The 21,475-nt window shown below is 50.9% G+C and overlaps 3 protein-coding genes across 9 annotated transcripts in view; all 3 read right to left on the bottom strand.

Moving 5' to 3' along the window:
• Positions 1-63: 63 nt before the first annotated feature.
• On the bottom strand, positions 64-5,490 carry LOC111937815 (aldehyde dehydrogenase family 3 member A2-like). The gene is made up of 11 exons (XM_086859690.1): positions 5,243-5,490; positions 4,455-4,628; positions 4,009-4,240; positions 3,826-3,911; positions 3,529-3,737; positions 3,259-3,376; positions 3,006-3,147; positions 2,667-2,833; positions 2,023-2,122; positions 1,123-1,358; positions 64-975 (listed from the first exon to the last, which is right to left on the bottom strand). The coding sequence occupies exons 2-11, from the start codon at positions 4,614-4,616 to the stop codon at positions 949-951; spliced, it is 1,479 nt and encodes a 492-aa protein (XP_086715816.1). The 5' UTR covers positions 4,617-4,628; positions 5,243-5,490; the 3' UTR covers positions 64-948.
• A 324-nt stretch (positions 5,491-5,814) lies between these two features.
• Positions 5,815-14,615, bottom strand: LOC111937817 (aldehyde dehydrogenase family 3 member A2-like). 6 transcript variants are annotated; one of them, XM_086859684.1, is made up of 12 exons: positions 12,909-14,615; positions 12,089-12,262; positions 11,487-11,718; positions 11,304-11,389; positions 10,245-10,453; positions 9,975-10,092; positions 9,722-9,863; positions 9,385-9,551; positions 9,153-9,252; positions 8,526-8,761; positions 7,492-7,615; positions 5,815-7,237 (listed from the first exon to the last, which is right to left on the bottom strand). In XM_086859684.1, exons 2-11 carry the CDS (start codon positions 12,248-12,250, stop codon positions 7,535-7,537), a joined length of 1,533 nt encoding a protein of 510 aa, XP_086715810.1. In that variant the 5' UTR covers positions 12,251-12,262; positions 12,909-14,615; the 3' UTR covers positions 5,815-7,237; positions 7,492-7,534. The 6 variants fall into 6 exon arrangements, with proteins under 6 accessions (XP_086715810.1, XP_086715809.1, XP_086715815.1 ...); XM_086859683.1 differs by lacking the exon at positions 12,909-14,615 and adding an exon at positions 12,440-12,768; XM_086859689.1 differs by lacking the exon at positions 7,492-7,615 and having other exon boundaries at positions 5,815-7,117; positions 12,909-13,464.
• Positions 14,616-16,223: 1,608 nt separating this feature from the next.
• Positions 16,224-21,475, bottom strand: part of ULK2 (unc-51 like autophagy activating kinase 2) — a 37,500-nt gene continuing 32,248 nt past the window's right edge. Inside the window, exons 24-29 of one of the 2 annotated variants that reach the window (XR_015278543.1) lie at positions 21,219-21,397; positions 20,260-20,378; positions 19,745-19,902; positions 19,085-19,220; positions 18,582-18,995; positions 16,224-16,374 (exon numbers count right to left, since the gene is read on the bottom strand). Coding sequence is in view for 1 of the 2 variants with exons in the window: in XM_023939319.2 (XP_023795087.1) it covers positions 18,928-18,995; positions 19,085-19,220; positions 19,745-19,902; positions 20,260-20,378; positions 21,219-21,397 (660 nt within the window). In the remaining variant the exon portion in view is untranslated. Of the gene's footprint in view, positions 16,375-17,131; positions 18,996-19,084; positions 19,221-19,744; positions 19,903-20,259; positions 20,379-21,218; positions 21,398-21,475 lie in introns of those variants that run through there. The other variant, XM_023939319.2, reaches the window with a different exon arrangement.

Below are 21,475 nucleotides of genomic sequence, written 5' to 3'. Positions count from 1 at the left end.
GGGGTGGAGGCTGAGGGCAGGGCTGGGGCCAGAGCAGGGAACATCCACAAGTGGGTCTTGCCCTGCCCCATGTGCCCTTCGCAGCAAAGCAAAGGTTTTATTCAGCAAGGGTCAAGGTCAAGCTCTCAGTTACAAGTTTGGAGGTAAAAGACTACCCATAAACGAATAAAACCCTGAAATTCAGTTACAGAGGATATGGCTGTGGCTGCTCTACCACTCTGGCTGAGGATGCCCCAGACCTGGGACTCCAGTTGCAGCAGTGCCCCTGTCTTTGCCCCAGTAGCCCCAAATGCAGCAGCACAACAGTCCCTGGACCTTCTCAAGTCCTTGGGACAGTATGGCCACAGCTCAGGTGGCTTTTGCCACCACCTCTGGTGGCCTTTGCACACCCTGGATGGCTAAAGGTGGTTTCTCTGTAAGGAGCATCACCCATTCAGTCATGAGGCCCTTCAAGGATGAGATGCTGCAGGTTCTTCGAGGCTCCTTCCCTCTGCTCTGGGGACAACCAGCCTGGGCTGTCCCCTGCAGTGAGACCCTCATTTTCCAGGCTTATCTCTGTGATAAGGGTTTCCTCTGGGGATCAGGTGAGGTGTTACACAGATAACAGGCTCAGTAACGACTGGCTTTGTTTAGACACCCTTGTGACAAACACTCCCACGTTCCCAGGAGTTTTTAGAGGAGCTACTGTTTACAAAGCAGGGTGGATGCTGTTTCCTTCCATCGGCTACTCACTGCTCAGGCATGACCCACGGCCTAGGTCTGGATAGATTCCTGTTTCAGGAGGAGCTGGAGCCTTTAGCTTGGGGTGTCTCTGCTATAGATGCATTTTTTTCTGTCTTCTACCTCTTCAGTGCATTGTCTACCTTGGAAGAAATGAAATTGCAGCAAAGGAAAGTTCAGCAGCAGGACTGCAGGGAGCGAGCAGCAGGTCCAAGGGTTGGCTGCCCATCACACCTTTCGCTGGGGGCACAACACCTGGAAAGGCACAGAAACAGGGATGAGTCCTCTAGGGAGGGAGCAGAGCTCAAAGAAATGGGGTGATGAAGGCTGAGGGCAGGTGGGGGCTCAGGGAACAGAACTGGGAGCACACACTCACAGGCACAGCAGACACACAAAGCTCACCTTTGCCACCACGGCTTTCACCGCCGCCAGCAGGGCCGAGATGAACTGTCCCACCCTGCTCCTGTTACACTGCTTCAGGAGGAAGAACTTGGCCAAATGCATCATCTCCATGCTGCCAGGTGGGTACCTGAGTTTGTTCACAGCCTCCCACCTCAGGTCCTTGACCAGGCAGGCGCGGCGGTGGGAGAAGGTCTCGAAGCTGTACCTGCCATGGTAGGCGCCCATCCCGCTGTGGCCTGAGGGACACAGCCAGGCAGGTCACACCAGCCACAGGGACACCTGCGTTTCTCAAACTCAGTTTGGCAGCCCCCAGGACACAGGGAAAGCTTGGCCATGCTGCTTCTCAGGGCAGAGGAGCAAAGAGCAGCTTTTTTAACTTCACAGAAACAGTGAGGACACACTCACTGCCTTGACCTGCTGCTTGTGTGAGACCACCCGTAAAATGTTAATGACACCAGTTCTCTCCTCCCAGGGCCAGCCTTGCTTTTCCCACAAAATTCTCACAGGGGTCAGGGACAGGAGGAGCTGGGCCTGTGATTTCAGGGGGTGGGACATGAGGAGGACACTTAACAACACCCAAGACCTCAGCCCTCTGCCCACAGCCAAACGATCTGTGCCACAGGAGCCCGACAGCAGCTGTGGAAACTCAACCAGGCCATGGACAAATTCATCCCACACCTCAGCACAGGAGAACCAGAGCTCATTTATGTGCTGGGGGATTTTCCTCTCTCACTGGGAGGCCTAATAACCAAAACACTAATAAGGCTTTTTACAAAGCAGTCCACCCCAGAAAATAACATTAAATGCAGCTGGAAGTTCCTGAATCGCCAAGTGGGCAGGACAGCTCCTGGGTCAGAGGCTGCTGCTGGTTGCTGTGCATGTGCTGGAGTAAGAACTCACCCACACCACCGAAGGGCAGACCTGGGACCACGGAGTGCATGATGACATCGTTGGCTGTCATGCCACCGCTGGAGGTCTCTGCTATCACCCGTCTGATCAGCTGCCCACAATGGGAGAGGGCACAAATCAAGATGGGACACCGTGAACCAGAGCAGGGAGGGTTCAAGGTGATGCTTCCATCCCCCTTTCTGGGGGGCACAGGCTGTGCCCTGTTCCGTGAGAGAGGCCAGTTTACACCACTTAAGCACAGGATCTGCCCAGCTGGAACAGCCACAAAATGAAGAGGCTTCATGTCAGCCCAGGGTGCTGCTCAGCCCTCCCACCCAAACTGCCTGAGGCTGTTGTTCCAGGGCAAAGCCCTGACCTGAATTCCAGAGCTGGCAAACAGAGCCTGGAAATGGGGGCAGCAGACAGGGCAGGAAGCAGCGCCCACCTGTGTGGGTGGAGATGTGCAAACACAGAGCCCTTCAGCAGAAGACTAGGAGCCTCCAGCAGCTCTGGGCTCTCTCATGGCCCCCAAATGCTGCAATTTACATGGAAAAGGAACTGACACAGACCCTACAGAGAGCTGTGTCTGGGACCAGCCGTGTTCAGGATCCAGCTGTGCAGACACGCTCCCATGGGGGAGCACAGCCCAGACCTACCTGCTTGTTGTTGGAGAAGACATAAAGGGCAAGGGGCTTCTCCCGATAATTGATGAACTCAATGGCTTCATCCACGCTCTTCACAGTCACAATGGGCAGCACTGGTCCAAAGATTTCCTCCTCCATCACCTTGGACTCCGGGGAAACGTCCGTGAGGATGGTTGGAGCTGAGGCAAACGGGACAATGGGACAACAGCATGAGCAGGACACACATCTGGCCCAGGACAGGACCTTGTCCTGGACACTGCTGTGTTCAACATAACCCAAGTCAGGCACAGACACACGGAGCCCAGGAAGCGCCCACCACCACCTCCCCTCCACAGCAGCTGCCAGGAGCACCTATGAAGCAGGAGGCCTCATCAGACTCTCCCCCATGAGCGATCTTCTGCCCCTCCAGCAGGCTCTTCACCCTCTTGAAGTGACGCTGGTTGACAATCCTTTCATAGTCCGGAGATGACTTCACATCTTCCCCATAGAATTCCTGAGCAAGGGCACAGCAGCAACAAAAGTGCTCAGCGCACCTTCCAACAGCCACAGCTCCAGGAAATCACACCTGGAACAATCCCCACAGCACAAGGAACTCCTCCCTCACCTTCAGAGTCGCCTTGATGTTCTCCACCACCTGGCTCTGGATGGAGGGGTCGCACAGGATGTAGTCTGGGGCGATGCAGGTTTGCCCACAGTTCATGTACTTGCCCCACGTTATCCGCCTGGGACGAGGGACAAAAGGGACACGGTTTCCCCGTGGGCAACCCCTGCCACACCACTCAGCCCAGCTGGCAGCACCTGAGCTGGGGATGCTGGCCCAGAGACCTCCCCCTGCCCTGCTGCTCAGGGCCCATCAAGGCAGCAGCAAGCTGACCTGCAGGCCACAGCCAGGTCACAGTCCTTGTCGATGTAGCAGGGGCTCTTTCCCCCCAGCTCCAGGGTGACAGGGGTCAGGTGCTTGGCAGCTGCTGCCATCACAATTTTGCCCACAGCAGTGTTGCCGGTGTAGAGGATGTGATCAAATCTCTGGGTCAGCAGCTCAGTTGTCTCAGGAACTCCTCCAGTGACCACGGTGTACAGATCCTGCAGGGCAGGGGTGTCAGGGTCCCCCCAGCCCAGCTCATTACTGTGGCTCAGAGAAACCTGGGCACCAGCACGGGGCCACACTCACCTTGTCCAGGTACTGTGGGAGGAGCTCGGCCACCAGCCGAGCCGTGTTCTCGCTGACCTCCGACGGCTTCACCACCACGGCATTGCCTGCAGGGCACACACAGCACGGACACTCAGCCCTCACATCCTTGCCCCAGCTCCCAGCCACCAGCCCACCAAGGCTGGGGCCGTGCTGGATCCCCACCTGCTGCGATGGCCCCGATCAGGGGCTGCATGACCAGCACAAACGGGTAGTTCCAGGCCCCGATGACCAGCACCACGCCCAGGGGCTCGTAGTTGATGTAGGCCTCGTCCCTCAGGGTCAGCAGGTTCTTCTTCACGGCCTGAGGGGCTGCCCAGGACGGCAGCTTCTCCATGGTCAGGGCCAGCTCCCCCAGCACGCCCAGAATTTCATGGCTGTAGGCGTTGGGCCCACACTGAAACAACAGGGGGTTGGGGAAGGGATGGCAAAGGCACCCACCTCCCACAGCCACTGTGGCACCCTGGAGAGTCAGAGTCATCCAGTTCCATGGTGGGGGGCACAACAAAAACCATTCATCACTGCAGAGGCTGCCCTCGGCCTTCCTGCTCTGCTCAGGGTTAACCACTGTCAATGCACAGCAAAAGGGAGAGGCCCCTGACAGCACAGACCTTGTTCAGATCCGCCTTGAGGGCTGCCAGGATCTCCTTCTCCTTCTCCTGCACCATCCTCTCCAGGGCCTTCAGCTGCTGAATCCTGAACTCCAGCGGGCGGCTCCGGCCCGAGCTGAAGGCGGCCCTCGCCCGCCCCACGATCTGCTGCATCCTCTCCATGGCCGCTGAGCACTGAGGAGACAGCGGTGACACCCAGCTCGGCGCGGGCCCTCGAGGGCTGCTCAGCCCTGGGAACACCACCATGAGGTGTCCCACCCCGAGCCAAGCTGGGAGATTTGTCCTTCTTGGAGAGGAGCTCCCATTGCCAAGCTGAGCGCTCCGGGCTCACAGCACGCACAGGGCACCTCTCACAGCAATCTGGGCTTTGCTGGTTGATCCTGCTCTGAGGGTGCTTTCTCTAAGCTTCAAAGGCACCAGCCACTCCACCCTCTGCTCACAGGGATGCTCCCAAGGAGCCAAAACACAGAGATCGCTGTGGCTGGGTGGGCAGCAGAGCTGTGTGCACAGAGCCAGCCTGCACCCATCTGCACCATAACCCTGAGGCTCTCACATGTCCTCACAGAAAAATGACAAAACACTGCAAAGACTTCATCCTGCTTCCCAGGAGCAGCATTTCACTCTTTAGTCACAAGCAGAGATCTGGTCCTCCATCCCTGCCCAACCAACCAAGACAGCAAGATCCCCTTACAAGGATTAAATCCTCCCCAACCCACCACCACAGCTGTGTGACACAGCCCAAGAAAGCAAGTGACTCATAAAAAAAAAGAAGGAAAAAAGCAAGTTACCTTCAGAGAAGCTTCTCTCTCCACCAGCTCCTGTGGCAAGTGCAAGCAGGCACAAGCCCTTCCCCTGCCATGGCTGGGGGCGATCCCTCCTCCCACGGGAGAGCTGGCCCTGGCCCAGGGCTCTGGCTGGGTACAAGATGCCCTTTACCCAACCCTGTCCTGGGCTGGGGAGCCCTGGATTGCTGCTCCCAGCCAGGGCAGTGACTCAGCCCTGGTGTGGGATGGCAGAGACCACGTGGCTTTGCCCACGCCAGGGACAAGGCCCACATGCCACAGCTGCTGTCGGGAGACAACGCTCAGATCTGGCAGCCAGAAAACCCCAAGCAGGCAGGTGGCAGGCAATCCAGGCATGGATCTGAAAGGGGGAAACGGGCCAGCTCCTCCACTGGCTCACCCCACTCCCTGCCTGGTTCCCAGGAGCATTTTCAGCACCCAAGAGAGCTCCTGGGGACCCTTCCCAGGGTGCCAGGGACACCTCACAACACAAGTGTGCCATTCAGCCAAGCCAAGGCCAGAGCTGGGACCAGCAGAGCAGGATTCCTCAGGAGACTGCAAGGACTTACCACACTCGGTTTATTATTTAAATTCTCAGTGTTTATTTAGTGGCTTGCAAAATGTATCATCAAAAAGGCTTAGTACATGGATTTTCACCAGACATGAAGAAATCCCACTTATTGCACAGTAAATATAATTTTCTACTCTATATTAATTGCATTTAGTAATAATTGTTCAATTATTTTGTGAAGCAGTTCTAAAGCTCTTTCACCTTCAATTCCTTCAGCATCCTTCCCCCAAGCTAGAACAAGCCCCACATTATCCCCCAGTGCAAGATTACAGCATCTTGAGAAGCTCAAACACAAAGGAGCACACACACTCTTCCAGTAATTGTTTTTCCTTAGAGGAATCTGACCAGGAACAGCTTTGGCTGGGATGAAGTTAATTTTCGTGGTAGACACCAAGTTTCTTCATGGAAGGAATGTTTTGGGTTTGTGACATTGGGAGTTATGGTGTTTGTCTTCCCAAGTCACCACCAGGTGTGATGATGCCCTGCTCTTCTGGGGATGGCTGAACACCTGCCTGATGAGGGGAATTAATGAACAAATTCCTTAATTTGCTTTGATTTGCCTGGAAAGCCCAGTTTTCACTTCACCTACTTTTATCTCAATATACAACTTTTCTCACTTTCTTCCAATTCTCTTCCCCATCCCACAGGGAAAAAGCAAATGGCTGTGTGGGGCTGGGCTAATCCACAAGGTATTATTTGTCATTCCCACTTCTCTGAACAGGCCTGAAAGTTCTTTTGCTCCAGCATGAGACATCAGCACAATACAGGCAGTGCAGGCATCACCTTTGGAATTTTCTAACTGCTAAATAACTGTTAAAGGCACATGATGAAACACAGAACCCAGCAAGCAGCCCCTGACCAGCTGAGGATGATTCTGGTTTGAAGAGATGTGAGAATGTTTCACCTCAATTAAATGACAAGGGGAACCTCACTGGGTTTATTCACAGCCATCACTTTTGGCCAAATGCATTGGGCAGCACAGATTGTCTCAGGCTTGTCCCCAAGAGAGGGGTGTTCAGATCATCCCCTAAACTGCAGGGAAAACACTGTCAACCCAAGGATTCCTGAAACTTCAGCTCCTGTTGGTCACTGCAGGATGGTGAGTGGTTTGGTGCAGGACACTGTGTCCCTGGAAGCTCTGCATGGCACAAGGCGGAGGTAGGGACTGGAATTTCTTGCTCTACAGTCCTCCTTCAAACAGCTTGTCCCCACTGGTCCCTCTGTTCCAGCATGGCTTTTAAGTAAACAGGAATCTGAGCCTTCTCGTGGTTAGTGCCTCTCTAAGTCTACTCTGTGTGCTCGACAGCTCACTGAAATCACCCAGAACAAAAGAAAATAATGACTTTCCAGCTTAAGGAAACAGACACAAAGCGAGCACCCAGAGTATGACGCGCACATGGTGCCTTCTCCTCTCTTCATCAGTTAACCACCTGTGAAAGCAAAACACAACACCAACATCCTGTGAAGGATCTGCTGAGACAAAACCAATCCCCTTTCTAGAACAGCCTGAAGCAAAGCCCCTTCAGTCAGGGGGGTTCCCCAGCGTGCAGCTCTCCTGCCCCTCAGCATGCACTGGTTATCTCAGGTGTCATCGTGCTCTGGCTCAGCCCCACATTCACTCATCTACAAAGCTTTTCCCAATCTCAAACTAGGTCTACACACAGGAGAAGAAAAAGGCTCCTACCTCACTGTGACAGCCACAGCAGTGCTCTGAAACCTGCTCCTCCTTACCACCCGCTGGGCCAGCCCAGCCTCTGCACAGCCAGCACAACCAAGAGGGCTTTTCTCTTCAGCACAGACTGGTGGCTCTGAGAAACCCAAATGATTTCAAGATGCTGTGAGTTTCCCCCACTCTCATTCCCCTACACAGGGCCTGCCTCCCTGGCTGCTGCCTCAAGGCCTGAGCCAGTTCATGGCTCTTACAGCTCCTCCTGGATTATGTGAGCAGGTTATTTGCCCTGGATGCTGGGCTCCTGAGTGTGTCCTTGCAGCAGCAACTGCACAGACTGAAGGGCAGAGTCCTGATCCACCCTGCCACCTCCTGTGCCCTCAGGAGCTGCTCCCTTAAGCTCACTAAACCCCACAGAGCAGTCAGCGAAGGCACATGGAGTGTCTGGTTTGTCAGATATGAACAACCAACAGTGACCACGCTTAGAGATTCAGATCTTGTTCCTCCACCTCAGGAGGCATCCTGAGCCTCCTGCAAGCCTCTGCCTCCTGCAGAGAGGAGAGGACATCCCACCCTTCCACAGGACCCAGATGGAAACAAGGGAGGAAATGAGAATAATTGAGCTGAGGTCAGACAGGGGCTGCAATGGGCAACAAGGACACAGCTTCCCTCCCCAGAGTGCCACGGCACAGATTGCAGCTCTCTGGGCTGTGAGGCAGCTCAAACACTGCTGAAGGAAGCCCTGGAATGGAAACTACTCCTAACCAGTCCAAGACTACCAACCTCTGCCTCTGGAGGGAGCATCCCACCAGTGTCACCTACCAGGGAAGAGCAATAAGGAGTTCAGCAGTCTGCGAGGTCACTCCAGGGATAGTCCTATTCTACAGATCACTTGCAAGAGTGAGAAGGTAAGAATTTAAGGTGGGACAGATATAATAAATCCCAAGACAGAAAAAGAGGTCAGGCTTTATAAAAGGGCTGCAGTTGCAAAGAACAGATTGGGCAAATCACTCATGCACTGCCATAGACAGCAAAGACCCAAAACTCACCTTAATCATCACTGCTGCCACAACCCCCAGCAGGGCCAGGACAAAGAGCCCAATTCGGGCCTTGTTAAACCGCTTCAGGAGGAAGAACTTGGCCCAATCCACCTTCTTCTGGCTTCCAGGTGGGTACCTCATTTTGTTGGTGCTCTCCATCTTCAGGTCCTTGATCAGGCAGGCACGGCGGTGGGAGAAGGTCTCGAAGCTGTGCTTGCCGTGGTAGGCGCCCATCCCGCTGTGGCCTGAGGGACACAGCCAGGCAGGTCAGCCAAAACTCTGTCCACTTGAGGACAACTGACCCTTCCCCTGCAGCACTTCTCAGTCTCTACAGTGTACTCCAGCCTTCCTCACCTCGTTTCCACCAATCACTCATTAATGGTTTTAATGAACTTTTCCCATCAGGTTGCACTAAATGTTTCAATCTTTCCAAAAATACATCCAAAGGTTTTTCCCTTCTGGAAAAGTTCTGGGAGTCTTAATGCACTCCCAGAACTTACCATTATAATCAAGACCTGCTGCAAGAGACTTGGGCTGTAGGAGGCACAGGGATACCCAGACACAAACCATGAGTTGTTGTTCCCTGGCACAGACTGTGCCATAAGTACCAACCCTTAAGGAGCTCCAGTAACTTACCAACACCACCAAAAGGCAAAGTTGAGAGGAAGAAATGCATGATGACATCATTTCCAGTCACACCACCACTGGAGGTTTCCGAGATGACTCTCTTGATTAACTAGAAAATGAAAAAAAAACAAAAAACAAAAGAGAAGATTAAAAAGGCTTAAAGAAGAGACCAGACCGTGTAACTGGGGATACTGGAAAGGGAGCTACAATGTTGATCTCCTCTGGCACAGCCCAGACCCACCTGCTTGTTGTTGGAGAAGACATAAAGGGCAAGGGGCTTCTCCCGATGATTGATGAACTCAATGGCTTCATCCACGCTCTTCACAGGCACAATGGGCAGCACTGGTCCAAAGATTTCCTCCTCCATCACCTTGGACTCCGGGGAAACGTCCGTGAGGATGGTTGGAGCTGAGGCAAACGGGACAATGGGACAACAGCATGAGCAGGACACATCTGGCCCAGGACAGGACCTTGTCCTGGACACTGCTGTGTTCAACATAACCCAAGTCAGGCACAGACACACGGAGCCCAGGAAGCGCCCACCACCACCTCCCCTCCACAGCAGCTGCCAGGAGCACCTATGAAGCAGGAGGCCTCATCAGACTCTCCCCCATGAGCGATCTTCTGCCCCTCCAGCAGGCTCTTCACCCTCTTGAAGTGACGCTGGTTGACAATCCTTTCATAGTCCGGAGATGACTTCACATCTTCCCCATAGAATTCCTGAGCAAGGGCACAGCAGCAACAAAAGTGCTCAGCGCACCTTCCAACAGCCACAGCTCCAGGAAATCACACCTGGAACAACCCCCACAGCACAAAGAACTCCTCCCTCACCTTCAGAGTCGCCTTGATGTTCTCCACCACCTGGCTCTGGATGGAGGGGTCGCACAGGATGTAGTCTGGGGCGATGCAGGTTTGCCCACAGTTCATGTACTTGCCCCACGTTATCCGCCTGGGACGAGGGACAAAAGGGACACGGTTTCCCCGTGGGCAACCCCTGCCACACCACTCAGCCCAGCTGGCAGCACCTGAGCTGGGGATGCTGGCCCAGAGACCTCCCCCTGCCCTGCTGCTCAGGGCCCATCAAGGCAGCAGCAAGCTGACCTGCAGGCCACAGCCAGGTCACAGTCCTTGTCGATGTAGCAGGGGCTCTTTCCCCCCAGCTCCAGGGTGACAGGGGTCAGGTGCTTGGCAGCTGCTGCCATCACAATTTTGCCCACAGCAGTGTTGCCGGTGTAGAGGATGTGATCAAATCTCTGGGTCAGCAGCTCAGTTGTCTCAGGAACTCCTCCAGTGACCACAGGGTACAGATCCTGCAGGGCAAACATGAGCCTGAGACTTACCTTGACTCAAAGCACTTAGATCAAGGCAGCAGGTGGCAGAGGGCACACTTATTTGTGGCCTACTTCATGATAGGGACAAAATACAGTGGTATCAGAGATAAGCTATGCTCCTTCCCCTGAAATGAAGTTTCATATCACACTTTGTGTCATAAGAACTAAAAGAAATGCAGGCTGAGGCCAGGGCTGAGTCTGGCTGTGGAGCTGCTCCCACACAGTAAGAACCAGGGTGCACATGACTGCCAGACTCTCCCCAGGGCTGCCTCCTTCCTCTGCTCCTGCCTCCCACCTCGAGAAGGTGCTAACTCCCTGGAGGAAACTCCACAGGGCCCTGTGCAGTGACAGCAACAGTCTGTGACACAGTGCAAGGGACAACAGAACTGCCAGGCAAGAGGAGGAGAACAACACCTCCTCCTCCAAGTGCAGTTCAGCAGGACACAAAAACCCAGGACACGCTCCATGGAACACACAGTGCCTAATTCTCAGGAAGAGCCAGGCACAGCCACCATCCTACACAACCTGTGTTGACCTAAGGACATCCCCAGCACAGCTCCAAAAGAGCAGCTCCTGCAGTGAGAAGTACCCACACACCTCTCCATATGGTCATGGGTGTCAAAAAGGCTGTCACACTGCAGCAGTGTTATGTAAGCTCATACACAAACATGGGAAGAATTTGTCAATGTACCTTTGGACTTTAACTCAGCCCTTCCTCTGCCTCCTGCTTATGCTGCTGAGCAGGCAATGGATGTGGCTTGAACCTGCAGGAGCCCTTTAGAAGCAGGACAGATCAAGACAGTCATGCCAGGCACGGGGCCACACTCACCTTGTCCAGGTACTGTGGGAGGAGCTCGGCCACCAGCCGAGCCGTGTTCTCGCTGACCTCCGACGGCTTCACCACCACGGCATTGCCTGCAGGGCACACACAGCACGGACACTCAGCCCTCACATCCTTGCCCCAGCTCCCAGCCACCAGCCCACCAAGGCTGGGGCCGTGCTGGATCCCCACCTGCTGCGATGGCCCCGATCAGGGGCTGCATGACCAGCACAAACGGGTAGTTCCAGGCCCCGATGACCAGCACCACGCCCAGGGGCTCGTAGTTGATGTAGGCCTCGTCCCTCAGGGTCAGCAGGTTCTTCTTCACGGCCTGAGGGGCTGCCCAGGACGGCAGCTTCTCCATGGTCAGGGCCAGCTCCCCCAGCACGCCCAGAATTTCATGGCTGTAGGCGTTGGGCCCACACTGAAACAACAGGGGGTTGGGGAAGAGGATGGCAAAGGCACCCACCTCCCACAGCCACATCACAGCCCTGCTGCTTCAAAGTGTCTGCCACTGGCAGTGACAAAGGATCCCTGGCCAAAGCTAGCCAACCCAAGGGTGTGAGGCAGAACCTAAAAGCTGACAGCCAGGATTGCCTCTGCAGTCCTGCCTTAGACTAACTCCTTACAAGCGGTGGCAGCAGATCTTCGCAGCCACAGTGGGAGCCAGGGCCAAGGGGGCCAAGAGCAAAAGTCATTCAGCACAATGGCAGCCCTTGGCCTTCCCGCTTTCCCTTCAGGGCCAACCACTGCCCATGCACGGCTGATGGGAGAAACTCCCCGACAGCACAGACCTTGTTCAGATCCGCCTTGAGGGCTGCCAGGATCTCCTTCTCCTTCTCCTGCACCATCCTCTCCAGGGCCTTCAGCTGCTGAATCCTGAACTCCAGCGGGCGGCTCCGGCCCGAGCTGAAGGCGGCCCTCGCCCGCCCCACGATCTGCTGCATCCTCTCCATGGCCGCTGAGCACTGAGGAGACAGCGGTGACACCCAGCTCGGCGCGGGCCCTCCCTGAGCCGCAGAGCCCGGCTCGTCCCCACAGGCACCGCTCGCACCCGCAGCCTCCGGCCGCGCCCCCGCCCCGTCCCCGGGCAGCGAACTCGCCGCCCTTCGTGCCTCACACGCCGCGTGTCTCTGGAGCCTTACGTAATTCCCGAGTTAGAAAAGTTTGCGAAGCGGCGCAGGGCGCTGGTGGGAGCGTGGGGATGTCACCGAGGAAGCCGGGGCTGCTCCCGGCGGGGCGGAGCGCCCCGCGGTATCGAGCGGCACCCGGCGAGGACACGGCGCGATGGGGACCCCAGGAGGAACCGCGGGGACCCCCGAGCGACACCGGGGCTGAGGCCGCAAGCGTGGCGGCGGTTGCGGCGCGGTGGTTGCGAGCCGCTGGTTCTCCCCCCGGCCGGTGCCCTCCGCTCCGGGCAGGACCCTCCGCCCCCGCCGCCCACCGGGGGCCGCCGCCGCCGCTTCCTCTTTCCGCTCACATGGCGGAAGCGGAACGGGCGAGGCCGCGGGGCCGCCGCTCCCCCTCCGTGCCCGGTGATCTGGGTGGGAGAGGGGAGAAGGCGAAAGCAGAGCGGGGTGAAGTCGTGTCCCGCCCCGGGGGTCCCTTCGCTACCTTGGCCGCCGCGCTCGGGGTCGCTCCTGCCGCGCTGGCAGCGCTGCGAGGCCGCCGCCGTCCTGCGTGGGCTCCGCGGGCGGCAGCGGGGCCGGCACTGCCGGGCCGGTTGTGAAACGCTGCCGGGGCGGAGAGCAGAGTCCCTGCGGAGCCTTATCGGGGAACGGGCCCGCGGCTGGCCCTGCCCTGCCACGGAGAGCGAGCGAAGCCGGGCAGGTGCTGCTCTTTTGGGGGAGGTGGGAAGAGCCCGGCAGGACGGTCGAATTAACCTTGATACAATCGCGGCGTGGGAAGCGAGCCAAAAAAACCCTAAAAACCGCAGAGAAAGGAGCTCGGGCAAGGTTGGGCACGTTCCGGTTAAAAATAGACCTGCCAGAAGTTGTTCTAGGAAAAGCACGGGGAGTATTTAAAAATTGCACGCAGGTTGTTACAGGTTGCCTTTCGTGACACGATTTTCCCAGGGCTTTTACTGCTAAAGCTCCTCGGCTGCAGCTGGAAGCCACCGAGTCCGTGGCCACCACACCTCCGTGACACAGGGCTGGCACCTGGCTGCTCCTGCCCAGCTGATGGGGGCTCCTAGCACAGAGCACCCCTTCTCCTGCAAAGTTTAATCCCATTTTACACATCAACACGGCCCTCCGAAAGCTGGGAGTGCCCTTTGACTTCAGATTGTGTGGAACAATTCCCCCCAAACACCAAGCTTGGCTTCTGTGGTCAGTTGGCTTCACTAACACCCTCTGGGCTGTGGCTCAGCAGGAACATTTCACAAGCTGTTGCACAAATTTCAGCAGTAAACACCCTGCTGGGGAGAAGAATGGCATGAGCAACTGCTAAAACTTGTGTGCAGGAGGCAACATGAGAAGGAAAAACAGGCTGGGCTTGACGGTGCCCTTCCAGGTGGTGTGCTGAGAAAAGCTGGGTGTGCATTGAAGAAAATATGGGTAGAAGCAGGAATGTTCCTCATAGGACCATTGCCTGATGCAAATGCTCCTCCTTATCCTGTCAGCATCCTTGCAGGCAGATTGGAGCTCTGTGCAGGCCCAAGGGAATTTGGATAAGGGATTATCTACAGAGTGAAAAACTGAGCTCTCAGCATGGAGCATTACATTATGCCTGGGGAAATGGTGCTGCAATGCACCCACCCAGGCTGGCAGCAAGGGCAGGGAGGTGGATGGATTCTCCAGAGCTTGTAAAATTCTCACCCATCAGCCCAGAAGGTTTTCATGTCATGACAGTGCTGCTTGTACTTGGCAAGCACACACTGGAAGCAAATGTCCCAGCTCCCAGTGATCCCAGTGGTCAGCAGGGGTAAACCTTTGCAGGAATGAGGTAGCATCCTGGGAAGGAGTCCCTTTTGGTCCTTGTCAGGGACATCTTTTGGCCAGTTAGGGACAGGAAACAAGGCTGAGGGCGTTTTTAGCATTGCAGAGTCTGAGCTGGGTGAGACACGTGGATTTCAGGGACGTGTGGGATCTCGAATGAGACAGAGGAATACCCCGTGCTCCCCACGCCTGGGAGCTGGCAGTGTTTTCTATTTTAATTCTATCATTAAGAAACAATAAAGGGAGCTATTTATGTCAAAGCTATGGAACTCTAGAGGAACTGGGAGGTGAGCAGTGCTGGGGTGGGCTCTATTCTTTATTTACAGCAGCAAGAGGTGTTTCATTGAGAAGCTAAGCTCGATTCCCCCCTACCCTCCCTCCTTGTACCCTCACTCCTCTCTTGGAGTCAATTAATAGTAATTAATGAGACAGGCTCCTGCCCTGCCCTGGGAAGCAGCCCTTTGTGCTGATCCTTACCCTGCTTCCAAAAGCACCCAGCAGAGCCTGGGGAGGGAGGACTTTGGTTTGGAAGATAAACTGCGCAGTATTTGGTTTCAAGAGTCTAAATAATCAAATAATGCCCTGTTAGCTCACACACCACACACACAGAACTTCAAGTTTTCAGCTACAATCTTCAGTCTCTGCTTAAATGTCTGCCTAGTCTGAAATTCCAAGTTTTCTGGAAGTCACATAACCCAGGCAGATACAAAACCCAAACAGCACTCGACCATAAAAGCAGGTACAGAAGATGAACAACAGGGAGAGGTTTTTAAGGAACCTACAGGAATCAATGCAGCTCAGTTCATTTATGGCATCACTTGTTTTGAAAGCTGTGGCTGATCTCACATTCACAAGAAGGAGATACTGTGTCACACAGAGCCCTGGTCTGTGGGCTGCATTGTGGACAGAGTTCAGGCCATGGAAAATGTGAAAGGGACACAAAGAAACAATGGGAATGATTGGCACAAGGACTGAAACAAGACTCAACAGCCCCACTGGCACTCAGTTGGCTTCCAGGCAGCGAGGAGGAGGGAGCCTGCCGTGCACAAAAGCCTATTGAAAAGGTGTTTGTCCCAAGGCTTCCTTCAGCTGGGCTCCAGCTGACTTAGAGACCTCAGGAGAGAGGTTACCCTGATGGACTCCACTCCTCTGCAAAAAGGAGGAGCTGTGGGGGCACTCTGGGAAAAGCCACAGCCAGGACCATGGCTCAGGTCAGATGGGGAAGTTCATGATAGAAAAAGATTTGCTTAAAGACTTAAAAAGCATGCTGGACAGTCAAAAAAGATAGTAGTAAGCAGAGCTCACAGAAGACGAAAAAAAATCAAAGGAACAAAATTTATATTAAAAAGACTCCCAAAATAAGAGAAGAAGCAGGAATTAAAATGGAGGTGGGTCACAAGTCAGGTCACAAGCCAGCCTATCTGAATTTCAAAGCCTCAACAACCTTTGGAAGTAGCAGGAGCCAGCTTTCCCTGCTCCAGCTGAAACACAAATTTCCCTTTTTGGTGGAGCTGGGCACAGAAGTGGGACATGGGTGAATCCCAGGTTGTTGCCTCCAAACCCTGAAGTGATGTGGTAATAATTGGATGTAGCTGTACAAGATAATAACAAGAACTATGCAAAACCCAGAACAGCTCCCTCCTCAAAATGCTCCTTGGAATAACTTGTAGCACCTTAGCTGCAAGTAAAATTAACAGGATTTCCTCCTCTGTGCCAGGGGAAGGGCTGAGTTCAGTTTCTTGCTTATGAAAAGCAGCAAATGTCAGAATCAAAATGTGGTTTAGATTCCTCAGCTGACATTTTATAAAATGGACAGAGTGGAGCAAGTGAAGAACACTCAAGGACATGCTGGAGAGCTGAGCTAGAAAAGCACACGAAATCTCTCTTTTTAAGTTCTATCTTTCAAAGGCTGTGAAAAAAAAAAAAAAAGTATTTGGTAAAAACAGGCACCTGCTGTTCAGCACAGAGAGCCAAAGACAGGACAGCTTCAGGATCTTTGTGGCATGAGTTTATGCAGAAAGACAGGCCATGAACATTGGTCTCCTCCTCCTGAAAACAGCCAGCAAGAATAGCCCTTTTCTTCTCCTCCTGTTTGTGCAGCTGTAGCCTTGCTGGCAAGAGGGGAAGGAGAATGAGCTTGAATCCTGAAAGGAAAGAAAGAAAACCAACAAAAGCCAGTGAGTTCCTGAGAAAAGCAGCCTATCTCCTAGACTTGTGCATTAAGGCTGTTGCTTTGTTCCTAGATTTGGGCTCAGACATATCATTAGCATTCCCAGCTCACTGCTTCCTCATCCTCTTTATGTGGCACTTGCAAGTGAAGGGGTTTTTAATAATAAATTGGGGGAAAATTGATATTACAACTCAAAAAACCCCAATATTCACACAGCAGCTATCACAGCATACCTCAGCTGGGCAGAGGGTACGAGCTGTGAGGTGAACAAAGCCCATTTTTTGTCAGCTTTGGATAGAAATTGTAACTTCCTGCCAGCTTTTGTCGATTAGCTCTGTATATGCTCTTCTGGCAGCCCAGACAGCTCCCCTTTGCTAGAGGCAACAAATAAGCACCTTGTTGAAAGATCATACAGCTGTCACCCAGGATACTACTTAGCATTTTTGTTTTCCAATCCAAGTTTAAAAAAAATTTGGAAAAAAAAAAAAAAAAAAAGAAAAAAAAAAAAAGAAGCAGGGTAAATTGTCTTCCTAAAGCCAGGGAAAAACAAACTCAGGGCCACTTTGTGCCAGAGCTATCCAGAGATAATGAACTCACAGATGCTGCCCCATCCTGCCCTACTGGCAGGTCCAGCTGCTGAGGGGAACATTCAGCAACTTCTTTACCCAGGCAAGTAGAGAATTTTTCCTAAATTTAACACCTCTGGTCACAGAGACACAGAAACTCAGTCGTACCATAGAAACACTTCTAGTGTCAGTATTTATTTTTACCTTAATATACATTTATACAGGCCATAATAAAAAGGCTATTACGCAACAGTTCAGTGAGTTATTACCTAGTTCCAAGAATAATGCATGCAATTACAAAGGAGAGGTAGAAACACCGTATTAAAGACCTAAAAATACAAACATTATATAAACAAACACTTTCAAATTAACTGTTGGAATTTCATACAGATAAATAAGGTAAAAAGTACATTACTCTGTCAAAGTAAAGGAAACACATGGTTATCCCAACACTGAAACAATATTTTGATGTGTAAGCCCTGTACAACTTTGTCAAATAGTTCAGACCGCTGTGTTTAAGAGGATTAAGATGATTCTGTCCTGGAGAATGGTTTATTCAAGTATTCAAGCAGTTGAGTAACAAAAAAGTCCCAAAAATAAAGTATAGGAACCATTTCCAGAGAAGCTGATCTGCCTAAACACTTTGCAAATCACTGTCCTGATGATCTCATGGGATGCTTGAAATGACAATGCCTATAAGGCTAAATGAAGCTTCCCACCTCTCCCCCAAAATGCACACAAAATAATCCTGATTTTTCACACATTCTATATGTAGAGATTCTACATAATTTTATCAGCATCTCAAACCACAACATTATTTTCTGGTTTGTTTTTTTTTAAAAAAAAAACTTTTTTTTTGCATGGTTCCTTGCAGAACCTTTCAGTTTACAGTATTTATTGTAATACTGCCCAAGAAACAAACTACAGAGAACTGTCATTACACCCCTAAAGACTGCAGGCATTAATGCACATACTGCATGCACAACAAAAGATGCAACCAAATCTATAGAAAAAGCAAACAACCAGCAACTCAACATTGCTATTACTGAGAAAGTCCAGAGCAGTAGTTACTCAAGTATTAGACAAATAGGTATAAAATGGAAAGGTTCACATGAATACAGGTTTTTACAGTTTGTTTGAAAGTCTTCTAGAAGCTACATTTGAAATTCTGAAAAGAATTTTATGTACACTGAAATGAAATTCAGCCAAGTCCATTGTGCCTTCTTTCTCTAGATTTTTTTTTTTTAATATAGTTCTTCAAAAATGAATATACAGTTGCTTTAGTAAATTAGTGCAAAACAAAATATTTTGGAAGAAGATCATCAAATTGTATCCACATCAGCTGAAAAACCCCTTGGGGATTTTGCACAGATGGAGAGAATTTCTTCCATCCCCACTTTTCCCCTGGGGTAAGAGCATGTTTGCCATCCCTTCATATGACAACCTGAGCCATATGTACAACAGGTGAGCTCCCAGACAAGGCAGCTGAGCCCCAAAAAGCTTCAAGCAGCACTTGCACATGGTTAAGGTTTCCCAAATTTACTCAGCCACATTTTTACTGAACAACTTAAAAACTCTTGAGGGAATCTTCTGAGGGAAATGTCTATTTTTGTACCTGATGCAGAAGGATCCGCTCTCTAAAAATCTCACGAGGAAAAAACAACAACCCTGATCATTCAAGTTCAAAGCACACGTACAAGGATCAGTTTGAAATGTGAAGAGAGATTCTTTTAAATTCTGTTGCTAGGAAGGAAAAGGAGCTGCTGGATTGGTAAGGCAAGTGTACTTTTGGAATTTCTCCTCTTTGAATATGCTGCTGTTTCTTTGGTAGTCACCACAGAAATGTAAGAATCATCTTCCACATGGGGCAGAACAAGGACAACAATGAAGCTGTAGTGAAAAAAGTGCAGTATCACTGATGTGGTCCCTTATGTTCACACCATCTGGTCCTCAGGATATTCCTACTGCTCATACACAGCCACTGTGCTGTAGCAGAGTGCAGACAGCCTTCGCTCAATGCTGGATTTATCTGCAGAGAGAGGCACAAGACAGGTGATGACCAGAGTTATTTTACAATGTGTTAATTACATGTAATTTCCATTATTCAGCTGAACTTACACTTGTGCACGTTTTCTATATCTGCAGGGTCTTGCAGTATTTTAGTCAGTCCCTCCAGCAGCAGGGCTGCCTTGTGGTATCGATATGTGATATCTTCAGTTTGCTGGAACATCTCATCCAGAGCTGCTGACTGCACCTGCAATCAGTCAGCACATTCAGGTTCAGAAACCATGAGGCAAATAGAAAGATGAAAAATTTGTCACCTAAATGTGTCATTAAGAAACTATTTTTCAGCTTTGATTTAGTTGATGTGTTCTTGTAATGAAGACATCAAAATGAAGGTGGAACTAGATGATCTTTAAGGTCCCTTCGAAACCATTCTGTGATTCTGAGAGGACACAGCACCTGTGCTGTGGTAACTGAGAATATTCTGCACAAAAGTATCTATAGAAGCCCTTTTTGATATGAATAAATATGCTCATTCTTACACCTGCATTCTCTTGAAAAGAAACAAATTAATTGTGCACAACAACACCATTATCAGGGTTAAGCACAACATTTGCCAGAATCTTTTGTGTGACACAAGAATTCCCTCTCATCACTAAAGCAGTTAACTTCCCTTTGTTGTCACTGAAAATATCAATTCTATTTTCTGGTTATGTAGAAGAGATGTGAGAGAAGGCAGCAATTCCTACAGTTCAGGGAAGAGGAGGGACTCACCATTTCCACAGCACAGCTGTAGATGAGTTTCTCTGCAGTTACACTGTTGATTTCATCAATGAACCTTTGCTTGTCCGAAAAGAAACGATTCAACTTTTCTGTCAATTTTTTGCACATTCCAATACAGAATTTGTATCTCTCATTGAGGCTTTTCACAACTGGTAGAAAGGTAAGGAGAAATTTTTTTTAAAAAAAACAACAAACAAAACCCAAACAACAACTTAGCCTAAATTCAGCTTTGCAAAGTAAACATGTTTCAACTTGTAGTTTTAGTGCTTATTTACTCCACCACTTCTATGACCTGAGTATCTATCAAATAATTTCCATTTCAAGTTAATGAATACTCATTTCCCAACTGTTTCTGGCTGTTTACTATCAGAATTGTGCAATTGTACATATCTACAGTTCTCCTGTAGAGAAGGAAAACAAAACAAATGTTGCAACCTAAATTTTCTGAGTGATGTATCAGCAAAGAAAATTCACAAGCAAAGCAAATTAGATGATATTGCATCTACCTTGCTTAACAGCAGTGGATGGGTTCAGTTTCCCAGATTTGACCTGTGCTTTGGCAAGATGCAGAGAAGATGCCAGTAACTGGGCAGCTTTCATATACAACACCAGCTGCTCCACTTGCCTAGGAAGAAGAGGGGGGGAAAAAAAAGTAATTTATGCATCAAAATACCTTTTTTTTGAATGTATTCAAGCCAGGGGCAGACAGCACTTTTTAATCACAAACACCCCACAGGATGCAGCAACAGCAGAAAAGGAAGACAGATGTTTAAAATGCAGCTCCACCCCTTCCCAACCACTCTGTCATGGGGTGAGGGGACATCTGCTCATTTAGGAACTGCAGCAGCAAAGACAAACTACTTTAAATGCAGACATTTGAAAAAGGAATACTTATTTGTGGGGACTCTCTGCCCGAGGTCAATGTCTCACCACAAGTGACTGGGTGTACTTTTCATTTCCTACCCCCCTGGTTTGTTGTGAAAAGCAAACACTTTACAGAGGTTTTCTGTTGGGTTTTTATTACTTCAGGAAGAAGGCAGGAAGTAGAACTGCCCTTTCCCACCACTTCAAATTTCTCGTATTTCTCCTTGCTTTTGATTTTGTGTTAGGGCTGATTGTTTTTTCCAGTGAAATCAAATTTGGACACTTCTTCTCCCCTCCCAACCTCCACCTCAGTGCTTCAGTCAACAGGAAGGGATGAGGGCTCAGATCTGCCAGAAGCTGGTACACAATTTCCATGCTCAGAAATGCACTGCTGCACCTCAAGCCTGAACTCACCACTTTCCCCAGAAAAGTGGCAGACCAGAAAATAATTTTTTGTCTTTCCTCTTTCTGATGTGTCTTCACTTGTTAAAAAAATAATTCCTATAAGGATTCTCAACAGGAAAACAATCACTCCCGAAAAAGGACAGACATTTTTGATGTGTTGGATCTTCACTAATTCTCTGTTTGACTGTATACTCACCCCCATTCTTTGCTGAGCTGGCTGATCTGATCCACAACGATGCTCTCCTGGATCTGGTACAGTGACACAGCAGAAGTGCACAGGTCTGGGTTTCCTCCTCTCACTGCTGTCAGATCCAGAACACACTCTGTAAATGTCAGCATCATGTTTAGGTGACGCAGTGTGTCTGTGTGCTCTCTCTGTCAGAGGGAAAGATGACAGCAGTTTAACCACTCTAAGCCATCAGCCACACTTAAAACTCTTGTTAATCATTTAAA

This window comes from Cyanistes caeruleus, chromosome 21 (genome assembly GCF_971803275.1).
Source record: "Cyanistes caeruleus chromosome 21, bCyaCae1.hap1.1, whole genome shotgun sequence".
Classification (NCBI taxonomy): domain Eukaryota; kingdom Metazoa; phylum Chordata; class Aves; order Passeriformes; family Paridae; genus Cyanistes; species Cyanistes caeruleus.
The sequence above is the reverse complement of the archived record's forward strand: the minus strand, read 5'-3'. Positions and strand labels throughout refer to the sequence as shown.

Coding starts and splice junctions, on each gene's coding strand:
- LOC111937815 (XM_086859690.1), bottom strand. CDS start 4,616: ATGGAGAGGATGCAGCAGATCGTGGGGCGGGCGAGGGCCGCCTTCAGC. Junction 4,241..4,454: donor TCAAGGCGGATCTGAACAAG/GTCTGTGCTGTC, acceptor CTGTTGTTTCAG/TGTGGGCCCAACGCCTACAG. Junction 2,123..2,666: donor TCTTCTCCAACAACAAGCAG/GTAGGTCTGGGC, acceptor CATTGTGGGCAG/CTGATCAGACGGGTGATAGC.
- LOC111937817 (XM_086859684.1), bottom strand. CDS start 12,250: ATGGAGAGGATGCAGCAGATCGTGGGGCGGGCGAGGGCCGCCTTCAGC. Junction 10,454..11,303: donor TCCCACAGTACCTGGACAAG/GTGAGTGTGGCC, acceptor TTTGCCCTGCAG/GATCTGTACCCTGTGGTCAC. Junction 10,093..10,244: donor GACCTGGCTGTGGCCTGCAG/GTCAGCTTGCTG, acceptor CCCTCGTCCCAG/GCGGATAACGTGGGGCAAGT.